The sequence below is a fragment of the Pseudomyrmex gracilis genome, unplaced genomic scaffold (genome assembly GCF_002006095.1).
Source record: "Pseudomyrmex gracilis isolate BER0280 unplaced genomic scaffold, ASM200609v1 scaffold_405, whole genome shotgun sequence".
Classification (NCBI taxonomy): domain Eukaryota; kingdom Metazoa; phylum Arthropoda; class Insecta; order Hymenoptera; family Formicidae; genus Pseudomyrmex; species Pseudomyrmex gracilis.
Window position 1 is genome coordinate 32,309 of NW_018020989.1, and position 18,166 is coordinate 50,474.

General features: G+C 42.1%; 4 protein-coding genes across 14 annotated transcripts; 1 reads left to right on the forward strand and 3 right to left on the reverse strand.

Annotated features, from left to right (window-relative positions):
• Positions 1-2,632: 2,632 nt before the first annotated feature.
• On the reverse strand, positions 2,633-6,889 carry LOC109860531 (rho GDP-dissociation inhibitor 2). Of its 6 annotated transcripts, none has more exons than XM_020439671.1 (5): positions 6,813-6,889; positions 5,465-5,647; positions 5,094-5,318; positions 4,969-4,977; positions 2,633-4,892 (listed from the first exon to the last, which is right to left on the reverse strand). In XM_020439671.1, the coding sequence occupies exons 2-5, from the start codon at positions 5,643-5,645 to the stop codon at positions 4,693-4,695; spliced, it is 615 nt and encodes a 204-aa protein (XP_020295260.1). In that variant the 5' UTR covers positions 5,646-5,647; positions 6,813-6,889; the 3' UTR covers positions 2,633-4,692. The 6 variants fall into 6 exon arrangements, with proteins under 6 accessions (XP_020295260.1, XP_020295255.1, XP_020295256.1 ...); XM_020439666.1 differs by having other exon boundaries at positions 6,732-6,874; XM_020439667.1 differs by lacking the exon at positions 6,813-6,889 and adding an exon at positions 6,450-6,720.
• A 409-nt stretch (positions 6,890-7,298) lies between these two features.
• On the reverse strand, positions 7,299-10,689 carry LOC109860530 (dynein assembly factor 5, axonemal). Its single transcript, XM_020439665.1, has 6 exons — positions 9,805-10,689; positions 9,470-9,709; positions 9,194-9,389; positions 8,802-9,108; positions 7,726-8,716; positions 7,299-7,621 (listed from the first exon to the last, which is right to left on the reverse strand). The coding sequence occupies exons 1-6, from the start codon at positions 10,505-10,507 to the stop codon at positions 7,482-7,484; spliced, it is 2,577 nt and encodes an 858-aa protein (XP_020295254.1). The 5' UTR covers positions 10,508-10,689; the 3' UTR covers positions 7,299-7,481.
• Positions 10,690-10,812: 123 nt separating this feature from the next.
• Positions 10,813-14,208, reverse strand: LOC109860535 (phosphoribosyl pyrophosphate synthase-associated protein 2). Of its 6 annotated transcripts, none has more exons than XM_020439679.1 (6): positions 13,767-14,207; positions 13,091-13,249; positions 12,212-12,620; positions 11,819-12,097; positions 11,598-11,744; positions 10,813-11,495 (listed from the first exon to the last, which is right to left on the reverse strand). In XM_020439679.1, the coding sequence occupies exons 2-6, from the start codon at positions 13,165-13,167 to the stop codon at positions 11,337-11,339; spliced, it is 1,071 nt and encodes a 356-aa protein (XP_020295268.1). In that variant the 5' UTR covers positions 13,168-13,249; positions 13,767-14,207; the 3' UTR covers positions 10,813-11,336. The 6 variants fall into 6 exon arrangements, with proteins under 6 accessions (XP_020295268.1, XP_020295269.1, XP_020295270.1 ...); XM_020439680.1 differs by lacking the exon at positions 13,767-14,207 and adding an exon at positions 13,719-13,737; XM_020439681.1 differs by lacking the exon at positions 13,767-14,207 and adding an exon at positions 13,632-13,721.
• Positions 14,209-14,553: 345 nt separating this feature from the next.
• Positions 14,554-17,918, forward strand: LOC109860534 (exocyst complex component 7). The gene is made up of 7 exons (XM_020439678.1): positions 14,554-14,722; positions 14,917-15,347; positions 15,444-15,982; positions 16,067-16,618; positions 16,724-16,958; positions 17,049-17,318; positions 17,529-17,918. Exons 2-7 carry the CDS (start codon positions 15,119-15,121, stop codon positions 17,798-17,800), a joined length of 2,097 nt encoding a protein of 698 aa, XP_020295267.1. The 5' UTR covers positions 14,554-14,722; positions 14,917-15,118; the 3' UTR covers positions 17,801-17,918.
• The last annotated feature ends 248 nt before the right edge of the window (positions 17,919-18,166 follow it).

Here is an 18,166-nt window from a genome sequence, read left to right on the forward strand (position 1 = left end):
CCATTCCTGGCAGAAATTTAATTTTATTTATTTACTGGTCGAAAGTTTTAATTCAAGAGTAACAAAAGCAGCGTTCACCAACTCGAAACGAGTATTACTTTTGGCCGCGGTGTAATAAATTTCTGCGAGAGGAAAGCACGTCATCCGCGGCGATCGCGGAGAAGCCGGAAAGTCCCGTTACGGTTTCGCGTCTAGCGCGGCTCGGTTTGGGCCGAGCGACCAATTAAAAAAGTTAATCCCTAATTAGTCAGATAGCCGCGACTTAATTTGATGCGAGGAGAGGCATTCTGTTCGGCTTTTTCGAGCGTATCTAACGAGAAACGCTTTCCAGAAACCCGATCTTTTTCAGCAAGGACTTCTTCCTTAATCTCTACTGGTTTAAGAATTATGAATTTTTGAAAATTTCCGAAATTTTTTTATATGCTCAATCGATGTAACTTTTGATGAAACGCACGCATGCAAAAGGACAGCCCCCTATCTTGAATTTTAAGAATTATGGTTTATAACAAAAACTTAGAAAAATTTTCGAAAAAGGTAACAAAAACTTGGGAATTCGAGGAAAAGCTTCAGACAAAAGTTGTAGACCTCGACGAGACAAGACGAAAAGGTCCTATACTCCGACCCTCTATCTCTAATAGTTTAGGACTTAGAAAATTTTAAAAATTTTTGAAGGTTAGTACCTAACCCATCTTTTAAAATAATAAGCCTTGTAGGCTAGGTCCTAACCGGGCTAGGCCCTAACCATCTTTTAAAATGATAAGCCCTTGCAGTTTAGGCCTAGCCGGTTAGACCTAACCCACCCTAGCCCATATGGTTAGGTTAGGTCCTCGCTTTATTATTATTTTGCGCGTCGCGTTTATTACGTCGCGCGTTTTTGCAATCCTCGCGTCGTTTGAAAGCAAGCGGCGTTTCCAACAATACATTTGCATTTTCATCGCCAGGTATCGGTAATCGCGTCGCTTCTCCGAAATTGTGTCTCTATAATTGTTTACAAAGCGCGCAATAACCAAATGCAACGTAATCCAAGAACATTGTGTTCCTTTTCGAAATTGATGACCACGTACGTCTCGCGAAATTGATTTCGACACGTTTCGACGCGCGAAACATACGTTGAAACAAATTTAACAGACGCTTACTCAGAAATCTTACTTGGCATTTCGGTATCGATACAAGTGAGCGACTGGTGTCTGATTATCAACGCGCCATATATCAAGCTGGCAAAATAAATGAGATGAATAACAACCGGCTCCTTTCCCTGAATTGTATTTGCACATGTTTAATCGGGTTGTAATTTTTCGCTGCGCAAAGAGATCTCGTTGTGTATTTAATGACGACACGAGAAAATTGCGTTCGCATTTCAGATTGTATCGAAGCGATTACAAGAACTGGGCATTTGCCGAGCGACTCTGCAAGAGTCTCGATGGACTTCGCGATAGAAAAACGGACCGAGCAATTTTATATAAAAACTGATTTGTTCATTCTAGCGAGTAATTTCCATTGTATTCTATTTTATCTTTCGCTTGTTGTGCCTGGCGGAATAAATTGTTTCTGATGAAAAATTATCCATTTTTCCCTATCGCGAAGTTCATCGCGAAACTTTTGCTCTCGCCCGATATGAATGTGACAATACTGATCGCCGGGAAAGTTTTTTGCGCTAATTATCGCGATAATAAATTACGCAACGATCTTCAATCACGCGACTGTGTGACACGACTCCAATCAAGCACGAGTGCCACACCTCTGCGACATTTCTTTTGCATGCAAAATCCCGAAAGATGCACAATATCGTAAAGATATTCTACAAGAATAACAATATTCAGACGTAAAACACAAAAAGACAGAGGGAGAGAGAGAGAGAGAGAGAGAGAGAGAGAGAGACGATCGTTTACTAAATCTCTCAACGTTCAAAGAAGTAAATAAAAAAATATAACACTCAAGCTAATTTGCGAAAATAAGTACAAAGTGCGCAAACACATTTATGTTACGAAAATAATTCAAATTGCTCGTTTACACGGTCTCCGATCCGAGTTCTGACACGAGGAACGCGTGTAATTGAGACCGGGGGACTGATTCTCTTTCGCGAAACTCGTTCGCGTTCGTCGTGTCCCGGGCGCGAACGCCCGTGCACGCGTCACTTGACGGTGTGGATGCGAAGGAACGGGGCCCGCTGCTGACGGGTTCACTGACCGATGCGTGGCACGAGAGAACGCGCGCGAGAGAAGCCGCGAAAGAGTGGCGGCGTATAGAGTAGACCGTGACCGTGGCCGTGACCGTGACCGTGGCCGACTTGCGATTGCAATAGGCAACCAACGCGGCGCAGAGAGGTGGCATACCGAATATATACCGCATACGTGCGTGGCGAGCCACGATCTCGAGGAAATTAATCGAGCAACAATCGGCCGAACGCACATACGATCGAGCTGTGTGTTCGCGGGAACAAAATAGCGGTCGCTCGAGAAGAAAATACACATAAAGCGCAGTATACAAGATTAAAAATCGCAATCGCCACGTAATCGTGTTTTTGTCTTTATACTTCTCGAAAATCACAGAAGAGAAGATAAAAAAGAAAACAAATTCGCGCGGAATAGCACAGCAGTCGCATCGTATCGTCGAGTAAAAAACAGACGAAGGATTATTGGCTTAAGTTGTATATTTGCTATACAATAATCACATTCGTCCCATATATATAATATGTATATATATATATGTATTGTGTTACATAATACAAATTAATACACGTGATATACAAATTCCATGATGAAGTACACACAGATTCTAAGTAATTCTCTACATAATTCTCTTGCTCACACACTCGTTCTTCCTCTCTCTCTCATTCTCTCTGTCTTTCTCTCCCTTCTTCCTTTCTCTCTCTTTCTCTCTCTCTCTTTACATTCACGAGATACAAATAAATGTACAAAAAAAACGATAAAGAAAAACCCATGAATTCATTATTCTTATTCGGGCAATAAGAATTACGTATTGGTCGGGCACAGTCGGTACGATCTGGGGATTCGTGATGAAAAAATATGGTGATGATATATTTTTTTGTATGAGAAATGCGCGAGACAATTTTCGAAATTTTCATTTTGAAACAACATACGCAACACGTGCTATAAATTGTTTTCTAATGTAAAACTTTGTATCATACTCGTATATATCATTGAGGTAATTTATTCTCGATTAATTTTTTTTCTCGAAGCTCGCTGCGGTGTTGACGGTACAAAATGTTATCTATAATATTCTAATATATATTAAATTTCTCCTCGTCTCGTCGCTTTCATTATCATACAAATACACGACGCGGCGTTTTTACTAGTTTACACAATTGGTCGGTGAGGAAACACCACAGGCTCTAATATATATATATATATATATATATATGTGTGTGTGTGTGTAGATACGATTGTACATGTACACGATTTTGTTAGAATGATGTTCTTAGGGTAAACTTCTCAACTTTTCTCTACAACAAACGTACTCTCGCTACAACAGACATCTTGCCGAGAACATGGTTTTCAGATCTTCGGAGCGCATTGACGTTTCCATCATGCACAAATGAGAAAAAGTAGATAATATGCAGCGTTTCTATTCGTATAAACATTATCAATTGTACTACGTAGCACCAAGGAAGAATATTCTATACGAAAAATCCATAGAAATCTCTTTGTACTTTTTGTAAATAAATAATAATACACGCGTTATCATATGTGTCGAGATGCGTGTACAACTTGTTTTTTAAATTGCTAAAAACTTATTTCACCTGTGAGAAACCAACGCGACTAGAGCAAGTAAAATTACGTAATAGCGTGTGTGCACCACATTGTTAGAATATAAATTAGTTTTTACAGCTAAACATTCAAAATTACTTATCGACGTATATGTGATATTGTTGTTTCAAGGATAGATATCATGATTAGAGAATAGAAACGCCGATAATTTCTCTCCTCTTTTTCTGTGGCAACGTCTTTCGTCTGGTTTTTTTTTTCGAGTCAGCAAACGTTTAGCATGCAATTTTGTACACTTGTATTTAGACTATGTCAACATGTAACACACAGACAATTACATCGATTAAACAGGATATTTCTTGATTTTTTTTCTCCAAAAACCATATTTTTTATATATATATATAATCTAAGTAATTTCTGTTAGAGCAGTTTTATATAATTGTATGTGTATATATATATATATATATAAAAGTACTGTGGATTTTTGTTTTACGTATATTATTGACATTCACCCTTTCGCGTTTACGCCATCTCAATACTTCAGAAATACTGATCGCGACGTGCATCGCTTAATTTCTACTTACATCTTGTACTAGTCTCTAAAGTATGTATATGTGTACATATATATGTGTGTGTATATATACGTGTGTGTATTTTGTCGAGTACTAGCGAATAGATGTCCAATCGATTACGAGGGAAATAATTCTTTAATAAATACCGTCTCGTTTTACTTAAGACACATGTAAGTAATTGAATTTCATATGGCAACGTCAACTGAAGAACATGAAAAACTCATCCACTCAAGTCTAAGGTTTGGCATTTTTCTCTTTTTGTTATTACGTTCTTAATAATTACTCGCGGAGTGTAGTAAGGCTAATGGTGGCTTGATTATCGCCTCTTCTTTGAGTAGCCGAACATGGTATGGGGCGGGGGGGGAGGGGTAGGGGAGGGAAAGAGGAAGACGATTTTATTCTTTCCAGTCCTTCTTGATCTCGAACGCCCATTCCCACTTGAGATGTTCGTTCTTATCGTCGTCCGTGAACAGGGAACTGACACTGTAGGAGCCTCGCGCCATTACACCGGCCGGTGCGTCCTCCGCCGGAGTCGTGTACGACTGAAGCTCCTTTTTAGGCGGATACGAACCTACCATGTGCGTCATCTTGTCCACTGAAACAAGGAGATCGCGAACATAGAATTTATTCGATACTGAGTGAGTCACACACTGCGATTGTCATATATTTACCCGTGACTCCTAATTCGCATTAGAAGCATTAACAAGAAATCAAAATTTAATCACAAATAATGCTACGTTATTAATCGCAATTAATCTTTCCTCTGTCTCTGTCAAAGGGAAAATATAAAACGTACCTGGTACACCGAGACGATAAGTCTTCTGAACGTATTTCAATCCGTGCACGATCTCACGTTGCACGATAAAATCGATCCTAATTTTGTAGCTCACACCCTCCTTAATGACAAACGTCTGTTTCTTGAGTTGCGCCAAATCACCGGTCAGATCCAGCTCCATATCGGGCCGGTCGGTGACGCACAATGCCAATTTCTTTAGTATCACTTTCCTAGGATCATTTGGATCTACAAGCAAATCACGTGCGATTAAGAATATCGTCGTTATATACTGTCACTTTTTGCTGTATTCCAAACAAAAAAAAACACGAGATCATTTTTGTCCAATACTGTCTTAAATTTTGTATTATTTACACACACAAAAACACACTTGCCTACTATGACACCGCCAGCTTTCGCTTCTCCGAGAAGTGTCTCCTTGTACTTGCGCAAACTCTCGTCCTCCTTGTCCGCTTCCAAGATCTGCTCGATTGTCTTCTCCGGCGGAGGTTTGTAATTGGAGTCCACTTCCAATTCCTCTTCCAACGCATCTACATGATCGGTAGGGTCAGACATCGCTACGTTCCCGAACCCCAGGAAAAATAAATATATAAAAACACTTGCGAGAGAAAAAGAGAGGAGAGGGGAGGGAAGAGCGCGTACGCGAGAAAGAAAAAAAAAAACAATGCGCGATATGTGGAATTCTCGATCGCTGACGGATACCTCGGGAATTCGGTGACTATCACACAGACCGGGAAGAGACGGAAAAAAACCGAACCTGTGCTGTGCGATCGTGTGTGTATCGACGGAATATTTTTAGACAATTCCGCGAGATCGATCGTGCGGTCGCGTGTAATGACAGAAACCAGCGGGAGATCCTTCGCAATCCCGTTCCTTTCTCTCGTGCTCTCTACTCTTTCTGCACTTTCTCGCCGAGCGAAACAGCTGTATGGGATTGACACGAAAATAAAAATCCAAAAAATACACGCGGAAAGAGCGACAACGAACGAGTCGCGTTTAACTCAAAGCGATTGTTATCGCATGTCGAAACACACGCCTCGAATCGATCGCGCGTTGCACATTTGATTCGATTTAAATCGAATCAGAAATTACGAAGTTACGGAGGGAGAGGAAGGGAACAAAAGGGGGTGGAGATTAAAGTTCCTGTGTCCAGCTACACTCTGTCTCTGCTCCGTTTTGTCCTCCGCCCGATAATTGACGGTGCGAAACCGATATGGAAGCGATATCGACATGACACACGCGAGCCAAGACCACAATCAATCGCGTTGTATTATTTATCGCGTGTATTATTTGTCACATATACGCGAAGCTTCTCATTGTCGCCGAGAGATGTGAACTCAGCAAAAATTTTTTATTTACCGGCTTCGCGGATAATATTCTTCGCTCGATGACTTTTGTCCCTTTTGTTTTTCGAGATCGACCACTGAGAAAGCGCGGCTGGAAAGTTTGTTTTTCGCGAATCATCAAAAATTACAAACCGCCTCCCGCGTCGCCGACGCGAAAAAAAAAAGGGATCGGCCGCCGCGACCTCCGCGAACTCCGTTGCTGGAAGAGAGAGACGATACACGCCGGCCGATCGATGGAACCGAGCTTCGCGCTCTGCCTCTGCGATATCGCCTCGTAATCCTCGAGAACACTTACCGTTTACTCCCGGGATTGTCTGACGGACACGATATAAACGACGACACGACCGGCGTGTGTTACCCTCGCGCAGATACGCACCGGATTATCGGCCGATTATTAATCTCGTTTCGTCCGCCCCACCGCCTCGCCGAACGGAAGACACTTGGCCAACATGGCGGTGCAAGGGCGGGTACTTCCTGCGTCCGTCGCGTTTCAAACGCAGGTTATGTCGGGCGCGACGTCGCGTGTATAACAACAACCGCAGGCAAAACAATCGCGCGTTTTTCTACGCGATAATAAAAAAACGTCACAATTTTATTCCAAGGTCGGGATTTTTACGCGGGGACGTGTTTTATGATCCTCTTTTTATTTTCAACACATCTCAACAACGTTAACATTGAATGAGAATTGTTGGTTGTATTTTTTTTTTGAACATTTTATGTATTTTTTCAAGTTTTATTTCCCACGTTTCAATTTTTTGAAAGAAATAAAATCATCCGAACAATAAATTATATTTATTATATATTATATTATTAATTATATTTATATTTAATAAATTAATACTTAAGAATATGTATTTATGTTTAAGAAATTTAATGTGCATCTATAGAAGTTTTTATATTTCGAGAAATATATTACCTCATGAGATTCCATGTTATCGTAGCGTTTGTATATGCGATTAAAAAACTTCGCAATATATTTCTACAAGTTAGAGAAGAAACATATCATACGTGCGCTCAGTTTACCACGTTCTTTCGAAACCTGAGTTCAAGTTCTGTTTTGGAGTACGCTCTGGCAGTGGTCTAAAAGTTTATCCACTCCAGTTTTGTTCCTAAAATTTGGCCGTGAGTTTTGCAATTTCTCACGCAACAACTCCGGGTGAATCGTCGCAACACACTTCAATGCATCTGTGGAAAAAAAACAAAAGAAACGATGCATTTAAAAAACTGTATTAAAACCACATGCGTTGAAACAAATTACGTAAAAGAGAAAAGATCGGAGAAAAACTCACCTAACATGATTTCTTGGAAATGAGACTCCGGATCGTCCAAGTGAATAATCATCGTTGTGTACAGAACGTCAATGTGACTTCTGCCGAAGACTATGTCGTAATTCTCGGGTGCGGCGCTCCACACGTCCACAAGCGCTTCAACGGCGGCGGAACGAATCTCGTCGCAGCCGTCGTCCAGTCTCTTCAATATGACCGGATACGCACGGTTGATGTGCTCGTCGCTCAGACAGCACAGTTGTCGTCCAATTGTGATTAGCAAGCAAATGGCGCGCATGGAATACAACCTGGTCTTCTTCGCGTTGTCGTCCATCAGACTGACCAGGACGGGCACAACCGTGTCGTAAACGGACAGAAATTGATCCACATTGATCGATAACTCAGATTTTTCGTTTCCTCGTGTTGCGGAATCGCCCGCCGCATCGTCGACTATGTTCTCGTCGTTGAGTTTAATTATTTTATTTTGCAGAACGGCACAGAGACAGCAAACCGCAGCTGTGCGAATAGCTTCGGCCGCTCTGCCAGCGGTCCAGACAAGTCCGGGCACGACCAGTTCCTCAATGACCGTGCTCACGAACTTGTGCGAATTTTCAACGTATCGATGCAAATCCTGATTGTTCAAGAAGTATTCCGAGAGTAGAATAAAGTGTCGCAGTTTCAACTCCGAGTCGGCGTCCTTGTTCACGGTTTTCTTGAGGATAGGTATCACGAGATTCATGTTGCGCGCCGCAGCAGTTCCGGCGCGGTTCAGACAAGCGCGAAAAATCTGCGACTCCGCGTTGTACACCGACCACGAGCCGCAATCGTCGTGAATTGACATTATCAACTGTCTCACACAATTGCAGAAAAGATCGTCGACGTTTCTCAGGGAGTTGTTTACGTCAACGAGCACTTGCAGCAGTCTGTCCGCTTCCTCGCTAATGCCAGACTCATTGCTCATTGCGTACACGGTGAAAATTATGGAAAACAAAGCCTGAGTAACAGCTGCGCAATCCTAAACATTGAACACATCTGTATATCAGAAGAAATAAGACTGAAATGTAATGAAAAAACAAATTATTATATACATATTTTCGGACCTCTTTGCAAACTAAAAGAAGAGAGTTGCAACAGGACAGAATCTGACGTTGGTACTTGCTCTTTTTGCTTTGGCAGATGCACGGCTGTTGCAAAAAATTCGCGATCTTATTCAGTTCTAACGAGAGAGCTTTTCGCTCGCTACCGCTGAGAATCGCCGCGAACACGTTCAAATGCCCGGCTGTCGGAGATTGTTCCAGAGTGGGGATCACTAGATGGCAATAAACTTTCGGTTCTACGAAGTAGCCCAGGTAACGTGCCGCGGTCTCCACACAACCAACGACTCTCTTGTCTTCGTCATTGCAGGCGCTGAAATGAACACACCGCTGTAAATAGATTTCTTTTCATCTATAAATTTCTAAAATGAAAGCCAATATATTGTATTGTTCTTTACCGATACATGGACGGCAGGAGTTTCTCGATATGTTGTGTAATATTCTCTTCCGCATGTAATATCAACACACAGAGCAGCTGTGCGGAGCGCACACGTATATCCGGCAACCAGTCTCCGAGCTCGGTACTGATACCCTTGATAAGCACGCCCAGATTCCGTTGTGATATCTCGCGACATCCTAAATTCGGTCTGGAAACTAACGACTACGATCTCGCAACGATATTCTCCAAATCTCGCACGAGCTGTTCTGCTCTTTTGCGTAAATGCGTAGTTTACCTTCTGGAGGATAATGCTCCGGATCTTCTGTGAGAAAATCCATTTTATCCTTCAACTTCTCATCATTCTCGTTTTCCTCCATGTACAATTTCCCCGCGGCGTCCCACATATCCGCTGCTCTCGCGCGAATTTCCGCGAGTTCATCGTGCAGTCCCGTCAGGATCAGAGGAAGAAGTTTGTGCCACCAGCTGTATCTGTCGGGCAGTTCTACTAACCAGTGGCCAGCTACTTCAACTACAGCTGTGTAATTTTCAATAAAATTATATAAAACGGACGAATAAAAACTGATTTAAAATTGTGGGAATAAAAAATATTTTGTAAAACATGAAACACACCTTGTCTGACAATTCCACTCTGATCGAAAAGCCTCTGCGCTAAAGGAGTCGCGACTTCTTCCATTGATTTGCTGTTTCCGTATCGCATCACGTCACCTATCGCTTGAACGGCACCAAGCCGAACTCTGTAGTGCTGGTGCGTAAAGTTGCTCAATATGGGTTTGATCAAGTACTCCGATTGCGAATAGAAATGTCTGGGTAGAGTCTTCGCGTAATCCGATATGCACTTGCAGCTCTCCTTCTTCACATTTGGATATTTATCCGTAACCGTGCGCGCCAGTATTCCCGTCACATCCTGAATGTACGACGCCAACAGATCTTTATACCTCGAAATGATCGTTCGCAGAAGAGACACGCAATTCAAACGCACTTCCTCCGACGACTCGATCAGCTCCTGCGAGCCTAATCGTCTCGACATTATCGGTATTACGTAATTTATGTGTTTATCTTCGGGAGGCAGAGTTTCCAGAAATATCTTCAGTATTTCCACCGCCAGTTCTCGACATATCTCTGTGTTATCGTTCAAAATTCTGACTACCAATCTGTGCACACTGTCCCACACTTTCATCATCTCGTCAAGATTGTTCGACAATCTCTCCCGAGACATGTTCCTCACCATTTCCTCCAGTGCTTGTTTGCGACGGTTTTTCTCGTCCGCTTGCAACGAAACGATCATTTTGTTCAATTCAAGATCCAGTGCCATTCTATGTGGAGTGTGGAAATTATTTTCTAGAACAAAACTGACAAATTACAAGACGCGAAAGCACAAGACTTCGCACAAAAACTTTCAGAACACGAAGTATCTTAAACACTATACGTTTCCATGACGACACTTCTATTTGATCTAACAATAAGTAACATACACAGTTTTTTGCATATAAAAATTTCACGCAAACAAGTATTTTATTATGTACAATCGTATAAATAAAAAATGTATCACATGTAAATCATCTGTAAAAAAAAAAATCTGTAGAAAAAATATCTTGAAATATATTTATTATATATCAATCTAAAATACAGAGCGTAATTACACAATAATACAGTAAAAGTAACACTAGATCATTTGGTAAGCACAGGTTACACGTCTATAAAACGTTGGAATTTCTACAGGCTTTACAACACTCTACTCTGTTACATTTATATATATCTATTATATATTACATCCAGCTATCTCTGACAGCGGGATACTTCTCTCTGTCTACGATTATCAAGACTATACATATTTAAAAAAAAAAAATTTGGTTTTCGCAACAAACCTGTAATCAATAAGACGTTTCAGTTTAATAACTGATAAAAACACAAAGAGACTAGTCAGTTTTTCTTTTTTTCTTTTTTTTTTTTTTTTTTATCGTATTAACTGCAATGTCAAAAATGGGGAAATATAAAAATAGTGTAAAAAATTAAAAGACGGATATGTTTTGGGCAATGGTCCCCCGGCGTTCTCGAATCTCGTGTTGATTTTCAACACGCGCGCACACACGATGGAATTATAAAACTCTTCCTGTACAGTCAAAAGGCGCAGCCCTAAATACTTAATCTTCCAAGGTCACGTTTTTGAACAAATAGGACATCGATTCTTTGTGATGTATGCGTCGTATCGCCTCTGCCAATAGAATACTGATATCGACAGTCTTGATCTTTGGACATTGCATTTTTTGCACATCGTGAGGAACTGTGTTGGTTACAACCACCTGGAACAATTTAAACAAACGGAGCATTTAGCTTTTTGTTTTGCGTCACGTCGATTTTGTTTTGTTTTTTTTTTTTTTTCCGACAGGTTTTATTTGAACCACCTCGTCAATCGGTGACTCCTCGATGAGTCTTGGCGCATCCGAGCTGAGCAAACCGTGCGTGGCCAAGACATATATTTTATTCGCTCCTCTCTCTTTGAGCACTTCGGCGGCCGCTACGTATGACTGTACATCGTCTATCATGTCGTCCTGAGAGTCAATTTCTCGTTTTGTAGAGATCGACAATTTCACGCAACGTACAGATACAGATTTTGTCAACTTACGACCATAATAGCGATGCGTCCTCCAACGTCTCCTACGACGCTTATAGGCGGTTTTTCCTTCGCCGGATGCAACGGCACGCCGACACCAACTTCCATTGTACGAGCAGCGAGCGGCAACGCTGGCGGCGAATAACGACCATCGTTCATGTCCGACTCAGCTTCTCTCTGTTCTCCGTGAATCACCGCGATTCCTAAACGCAATCTCTCTGCGTAACTGGTTGCTTTCTTTGCACTACCTGGATTTCTTGCAACTATCACAGAATTATGATAGTCGGGAATCTGACAAAGAAAATTAAACACGATGTGTGTGACAATATACACGAGAAAGAAAGAGCAATGTTATAAATTACAAATTTACAGTGATAACAAGTGCAAAAGGTTTGCTCTACGTACGGATTCTTGAATATACTGCAGAAGAAACGGACTAGCTCTTAGATTATCCACAGGAACATCAAAGAAACCTTGGATTTCTTTCTGATGGAGATCCATAGTGATGATGTGAGTTAGACCGCTGGTGCACAACATCTTCGCAAGAAGCTTAGATACGATGCAACCGCGTTTGCGCATCTTGCACTGCTTGGAATATGGCAAATAAGGAATCACTCCGACTATGTTTTTGGCGGACGATGTTTTACATGCGTAGGCCATAATGAGAAGTTCCATGATGTTGTTGTTGACGTCCTTCGTGCCGGTCTGTATTAGAAACAAGTCTTTGCCGCGCACGGAATCTCCTATCTCCACCATCGTCTCGCGATTCGCTTTATGATACACAGCACAGCCACCTGGTTTTACACCTAATCGACTTAAAAAACATGTTTTTGTGTACATTTTTTTGAAAAAAAATCATTAAAAAAAAATATTAATTCTAATTACTTGTACAAAATCGATTTTTCTAAACCGTTTTTGAAATTTTCCATTTATGGTCTCTTGTAAAATTTGAATTGTATTTTTTATTTCAAATATGCACAAGTTTGTGTCAAGTTTGTTTATCATCCTTAAGAGAATATTAAAAACTTAATAAAATCCAGCGGATGGCATTGCCAAGTAAATAAACAAATCACAGGCGAGTTTAAGTCAATATCAATTAACATAAACACACGTTAACATTGAAACATCATTCAAAGCAGAAAAAAACTATTCAATATACTACATCAGACTCTCATGTACATATTGATCAATCTGGTGTAATCAAACATCTTCTATATTTGCACACTACATTCAATGTTTATTCCGCATACTGTTACTCGTTAACGTCATTTCCTCGCTACTTACTTTGCAATCAGATTAGCCAACTCGGGATGGGAGTTGCCGGCGATAATAACTATGTCCGATGACACTTGTTTCTCCATGATTTCAATCGGAAAATCGCTTGTCAGTCACGTAGTAAAAAAAACCCTTTTCGAAAAATAAATGCTGAAGTTTCCTACAATCCTTTAAAAAAAAAAAAAGAAAACTGTGTTATTACACACTTTTTAATCGTGAATTTGTTTTAACAAAACAAAGTCGAAATCCTCGCGCTTTTGAAGACTGAAATTGTTATTCGACTTATTATTTTCAGATCTTTGAGTTGCAATTGTTACATGATTTTACCACAAAATTATACGTGCGGGAAAAAAACCGAGGCATATAACGCGCAACCTCGCGCAGTCATATGATTTCCGCTTATTTCCGAACAAACAAATCTCTCAAACAGAACACGTAGCTCGCGTGTTAATAAACAATCGATCAAACTTTGCTCTCACACGCACGCTATCTCTGACCGCGATTAAATGAAACGTGCCAACATGACATCAGTCGCGCAACTCTACGTTACCTGTTTTCTTACGAGATTGTTTAGTTTCGCTCGCCACTTCGCTAGCATATAAATTATTACATTATTCAATTATACAAAGCCTCGAACCGAAAAACGTGCAGGTTCATGCTCGCGGTCGTGTGCACACGTACTTACTTCCTCTCTCGCCACCTCGCGTATTTAATTTGACGATGTAAACGACGTGTGGTGGTAACCTGTAAACACACATGTTAGCACACGTATATATACACGCGTACACTAGGGCGCATTAGTGACCGACGAACACGTTTACGAAGTATCTTCACGTCGATGTTTGCCGATTGTTCACGCGCGTTTCCACATGTGACTGCGCAAAACACACAGCTGAGTCACAGGATTTTCTTGAGTACATGAAAAGTCCGTTTCTCAGATATCGCAGAAAAATTACAACGCAAGTTTACGTGAGCAACAGTATCTTACAGGTGCGAAGAGGTGGAGATCCACTTGTGGATCGCGATTGCCGCGATTGGTCGATTGCATTAAAAGCACTCGGTACGAAAGAAGAATGAGAGCGGCCAGGTCCAATAAGAGTTTTTACGATCGCTTTTCCGTCCCGTAAGCTAGTGCATGTCCACGGGTGGTGCACATTGGCAACTACGTAGCGATCGTCCACGACTGACTTGTCGATACGCTATAACCAAACGTGGACGTGGTTCTATTCCGTGTTACGTGCACGTGCGTCGGTATTTAAATTCACGTGACTTTACTTTTGTTAAAGGCCTCAATGATCTTTAGCGAAAGGTCAATGGCCTTTACCGGAAGGTCAATGACCTTTAACAAAAGTGAAATCACGTGAATTTAAATACCGACGCACGTGCACATAACACGGACTAGAACCATGTCCACGTTTGGATATAGCGTACATATCGACAAGACGATCGCTACGTAGTTGCCAATGTGCACCACCTGTGGACATAACGCTGGCGTACAGGGCGGAAAAGCTGGTACAAGTTTTACATGGGTTTGGCCGGTCTCAGTCTACTTCCTGCCCTGGCTGTTAATGTCGTCGATATGACAGATTTTCTAACCGTAAAAGTTTTTTGTCGTGACAGTGTCAAGAAAATCCAAATTAGGTCTAGGAAAAAAAAAAACACTCACTCGCATTATAAAGATCTCATAATCCTCTTCTCTCCGTAGAGCCGATGAGTCTTTTTTTCTGTTCAAATCTTTTCGTGCAAACAGAGAATCAAACATATTTCTTATAGTTAGAGAAGTTTCCTTTCTAAATTTATAAATAAATTTTTTTAAACTAATTATATTTTCGCAGATGAGTCTCACAATTCTGAGGATCTGTGGCGAGTCTCGTTGAAACGAGACGAAAAAATGACGAACACGTTCTCGGAGAGCCGCTTGTCGTTCTTGGGGAGCGGTTTAAATGCCACCGACTGATCTTCATTTTTTGACAAGTCGCTCATTTAAATGCCACGAGTTTGATCGTTTCGTGTTCGAAACAAACGAAAAAAGCAAGCATGCACGCGACGAGGGCCGACACTTCTGAGAGACGATTTGAGATACAATGCAAGTTGGAGTCGGAAATAGCCGCCCTCGAAACTCTGAGGGAGGCGGAGGAGCGTAGCCGAAGACTGACGAGCGGAGTGGTCGGTATTCTCTCCTCGTTGGAGGAACGTTTAGCTACGCTACGTCGCACGATATTGCCGGTCTACAATGAAACCGGAAATCTTCAAGCTCAGCAGCACAGTACGTAGTCGCGGTGCGATCTGGCTTGACTGAAAATGGTTCCGGGAAATATGTCTGTTGCAATTTTATTCGCACACTTGTTTTTCTGACTTGCAGATATAGAAAAGACTTTAAGTGTGCTGGATCACGCCATCGGTTATTACGGAGTGTGTCAAGAAGTGGAAGACGCGGTGCGCGCCGGGCCGAGCGGCCCCGGCGGATTGGACGGCTTCCTCGAGGTCATGAATCGTCTATACAACGCTCAGCGATACTTCCAGAAGAACAATCCGAGCTCGGTCGAGCTGGAGAATGTCACGAGTCTGTTCATGAGCGGCCAGGCGTCGCTTTACGGCGAGTTCCACGACATCCTCACTCGTCAGAGCAAACCAATACTTCCGATTGTGCTTCTCGATCTGATCGGTTCCGACGAGGACACCAGTGGCGAGGACGCGCCGCAGTCTCTGTGCCAATTGCCGGAGAGCGTCATGAGCGATTTGCTTAAGATTGCCGGTTGGCTCGAGGAAAGGGGACTCCGTAACTACGTGAAAATATATGCTTCTGTGCGTTCCAGCATTGTTCTGCGATCTCTGCAGTTGTTCAAAGAACATCAGAGGAGCGCCAGCGGCGGTAGCACCCATGCCGGAAGTCCGATGCCGGTAAATGATCGATTCTTGCGAAATTTTATTCAAAATTTAGCACTTCTGAATAAAAATTGTAATCTTCAACGTTGCAATTTGCAGAGGGCGAAGTTTGCCAATCGGCACTCTTTGACCGGTCAGGAGAACGCGGGGCGCAAAGCGTCGCGACGGCTGCAACACGCCTTGGAGAAGAAGGCTAACAGAATGTTGCTGAAAGCGTCGCAAACAACGGGACTGAATCTGTCCCTGACGACGTCCAGAAAGCCACAGCCGCAGCTCTCGCCGTACTCGATGGAGGACGCGGCGCCCGACGAACAGGAGATGGACAACTATCTCCTGCTGGCGGCTGGTCTGCACAAGCTCATGCAATCCGAGCGAACGCTGGTCGCAAAAATCATGCCGGTCTCCCTGCAATCTCAGGTTCTCGAGGCGACCGTGCGCGACGCGATGGATCTGGTGGCTCACGACGGCGACAGCATAGCCACGCGAGCCAAACGATGCATCACGAGACGCGATTTCTCCGCCGTTCTCGTGGTGTTCCCGATCTTGAAGCATCTTGGCGAACTGAAGCCCGATCTTGAGAGAACGGTCGAGGGTTGCGATTACGCGCTACGCTCCAAGTTCGCGTCCGTGCTCGACACGCTGAACGCAACTGTACGCTTCGCTCAGTTTGATTAAAGTTGACATTTTTTGTGATATTGCAGTTTTTTTTACAAAATCTAATACAGATATAACAAGCGAAAATAAATCTTTGTTCAGGGAGCTAAAGCTTTGGAGGATTTCGCGGAGAGTGTGAGAAACGAGTCCGGCGCGCCTCTGCCGAAAGACGGTACCGTGGCGGAAGGAACGAGCAACGTTCTCGTTTTTCTGGAACAGCTGGCCGAATACGCGGACACGGCCGGTGCTGTTCTGCGACGCAACATCGATGTGGATCAATCTGTGTCCGCGAAGAACGCGGAGAACGGACACAGATTGGTTCTAGGCGTGTACGTCAGTAAGTGTCGCGTTCATTTACATTTTTTCGAAAATAGCTAAAGCAATAAAAACAAAACAAAAAAACGATTTTGTATCTTTTTTGTTTTAGAAAAGGTTCTCGCTCAATTGAATTTGGCTCTAGTGAGTAAAAGCGACGCGTCTTATTCCGATCTCGCTCTACGAGCTTTATTCCGATTGAATAACCACAATTACGTCGTTAATGCTCTTCGGCGAAGTTCTCTTATTGAGTTGCTGTTGCTGGCCGAACCGAGCGCGGAACAAACTTATCACGATCTGCTGCTCAAAGACAGAAACAATTACGTCAATACGACGTTCGCCAAAGCGCGATCTTATCTCGAGCAGTCCGCAGACGAGCCAGGTTTGTGAGGCTTTAAACATTTTTCTAAATATTTTTTCTACGCAATGTCTCGCATAAACAAAATGCAGTTTCATATATATTGTTAGTTCACTTTGTTTTTTTGTTTTTTTTAACAATAAGCGAGTCCGAATTATACATTAAAACCATTAACGACATTTAATTTTTTTAAATCTTTTTCACGTGAGTGCGTTTCATTTCAATGTTGCGCAGATCTCGCCGCAAAGACAATAAAGGAAAGATTCTTGAATTTCACGAGGGAACTCGAGGAAGTGGCCAAATGTCAACGTTCGTATTCGGTGCCCGACAGACGCCTGCGCGAAGAGCTGAGGAAGGAACTGCAAAACGCGATCGTGCCGTTGTACACCGCGTTTCACAACAAATATCGCGGCGTGTCGTTTTCGAAAAATCCAGCCAAATACATCAAGTACACGCCCGATCAGATATCGTCGCTGATCAATACGTTCTTCGACGCCGCTGTGTAACAACATCATCGAACAAGATATACATAAAAATTGTTTTCGTTGAGAGTAAAAAAAAAAAAAAAACCTTAGCAAAATATTTAATAAACACCCATTTAATAAAGCATATTTAGTTACAATAGTTTTATGATTTTTTTTCTTTTTTCCGTGGACCGAATCTTCTTCGTGTGTTTTTTTTTCTCAAACAAATTGCACAGAGATCAATGGATCTGCGGACAAAATTGAGAGTACTTAGGTCTTGGTCCAGCTCCCCCCGCCCACGTTTTATATATATTTATAATATATATATAAAAAACAAGTAACGTTCTTTCGATTTAGATTCGATCAGTGAATTTTATATATATATATATATAATGTATGTATACGGCT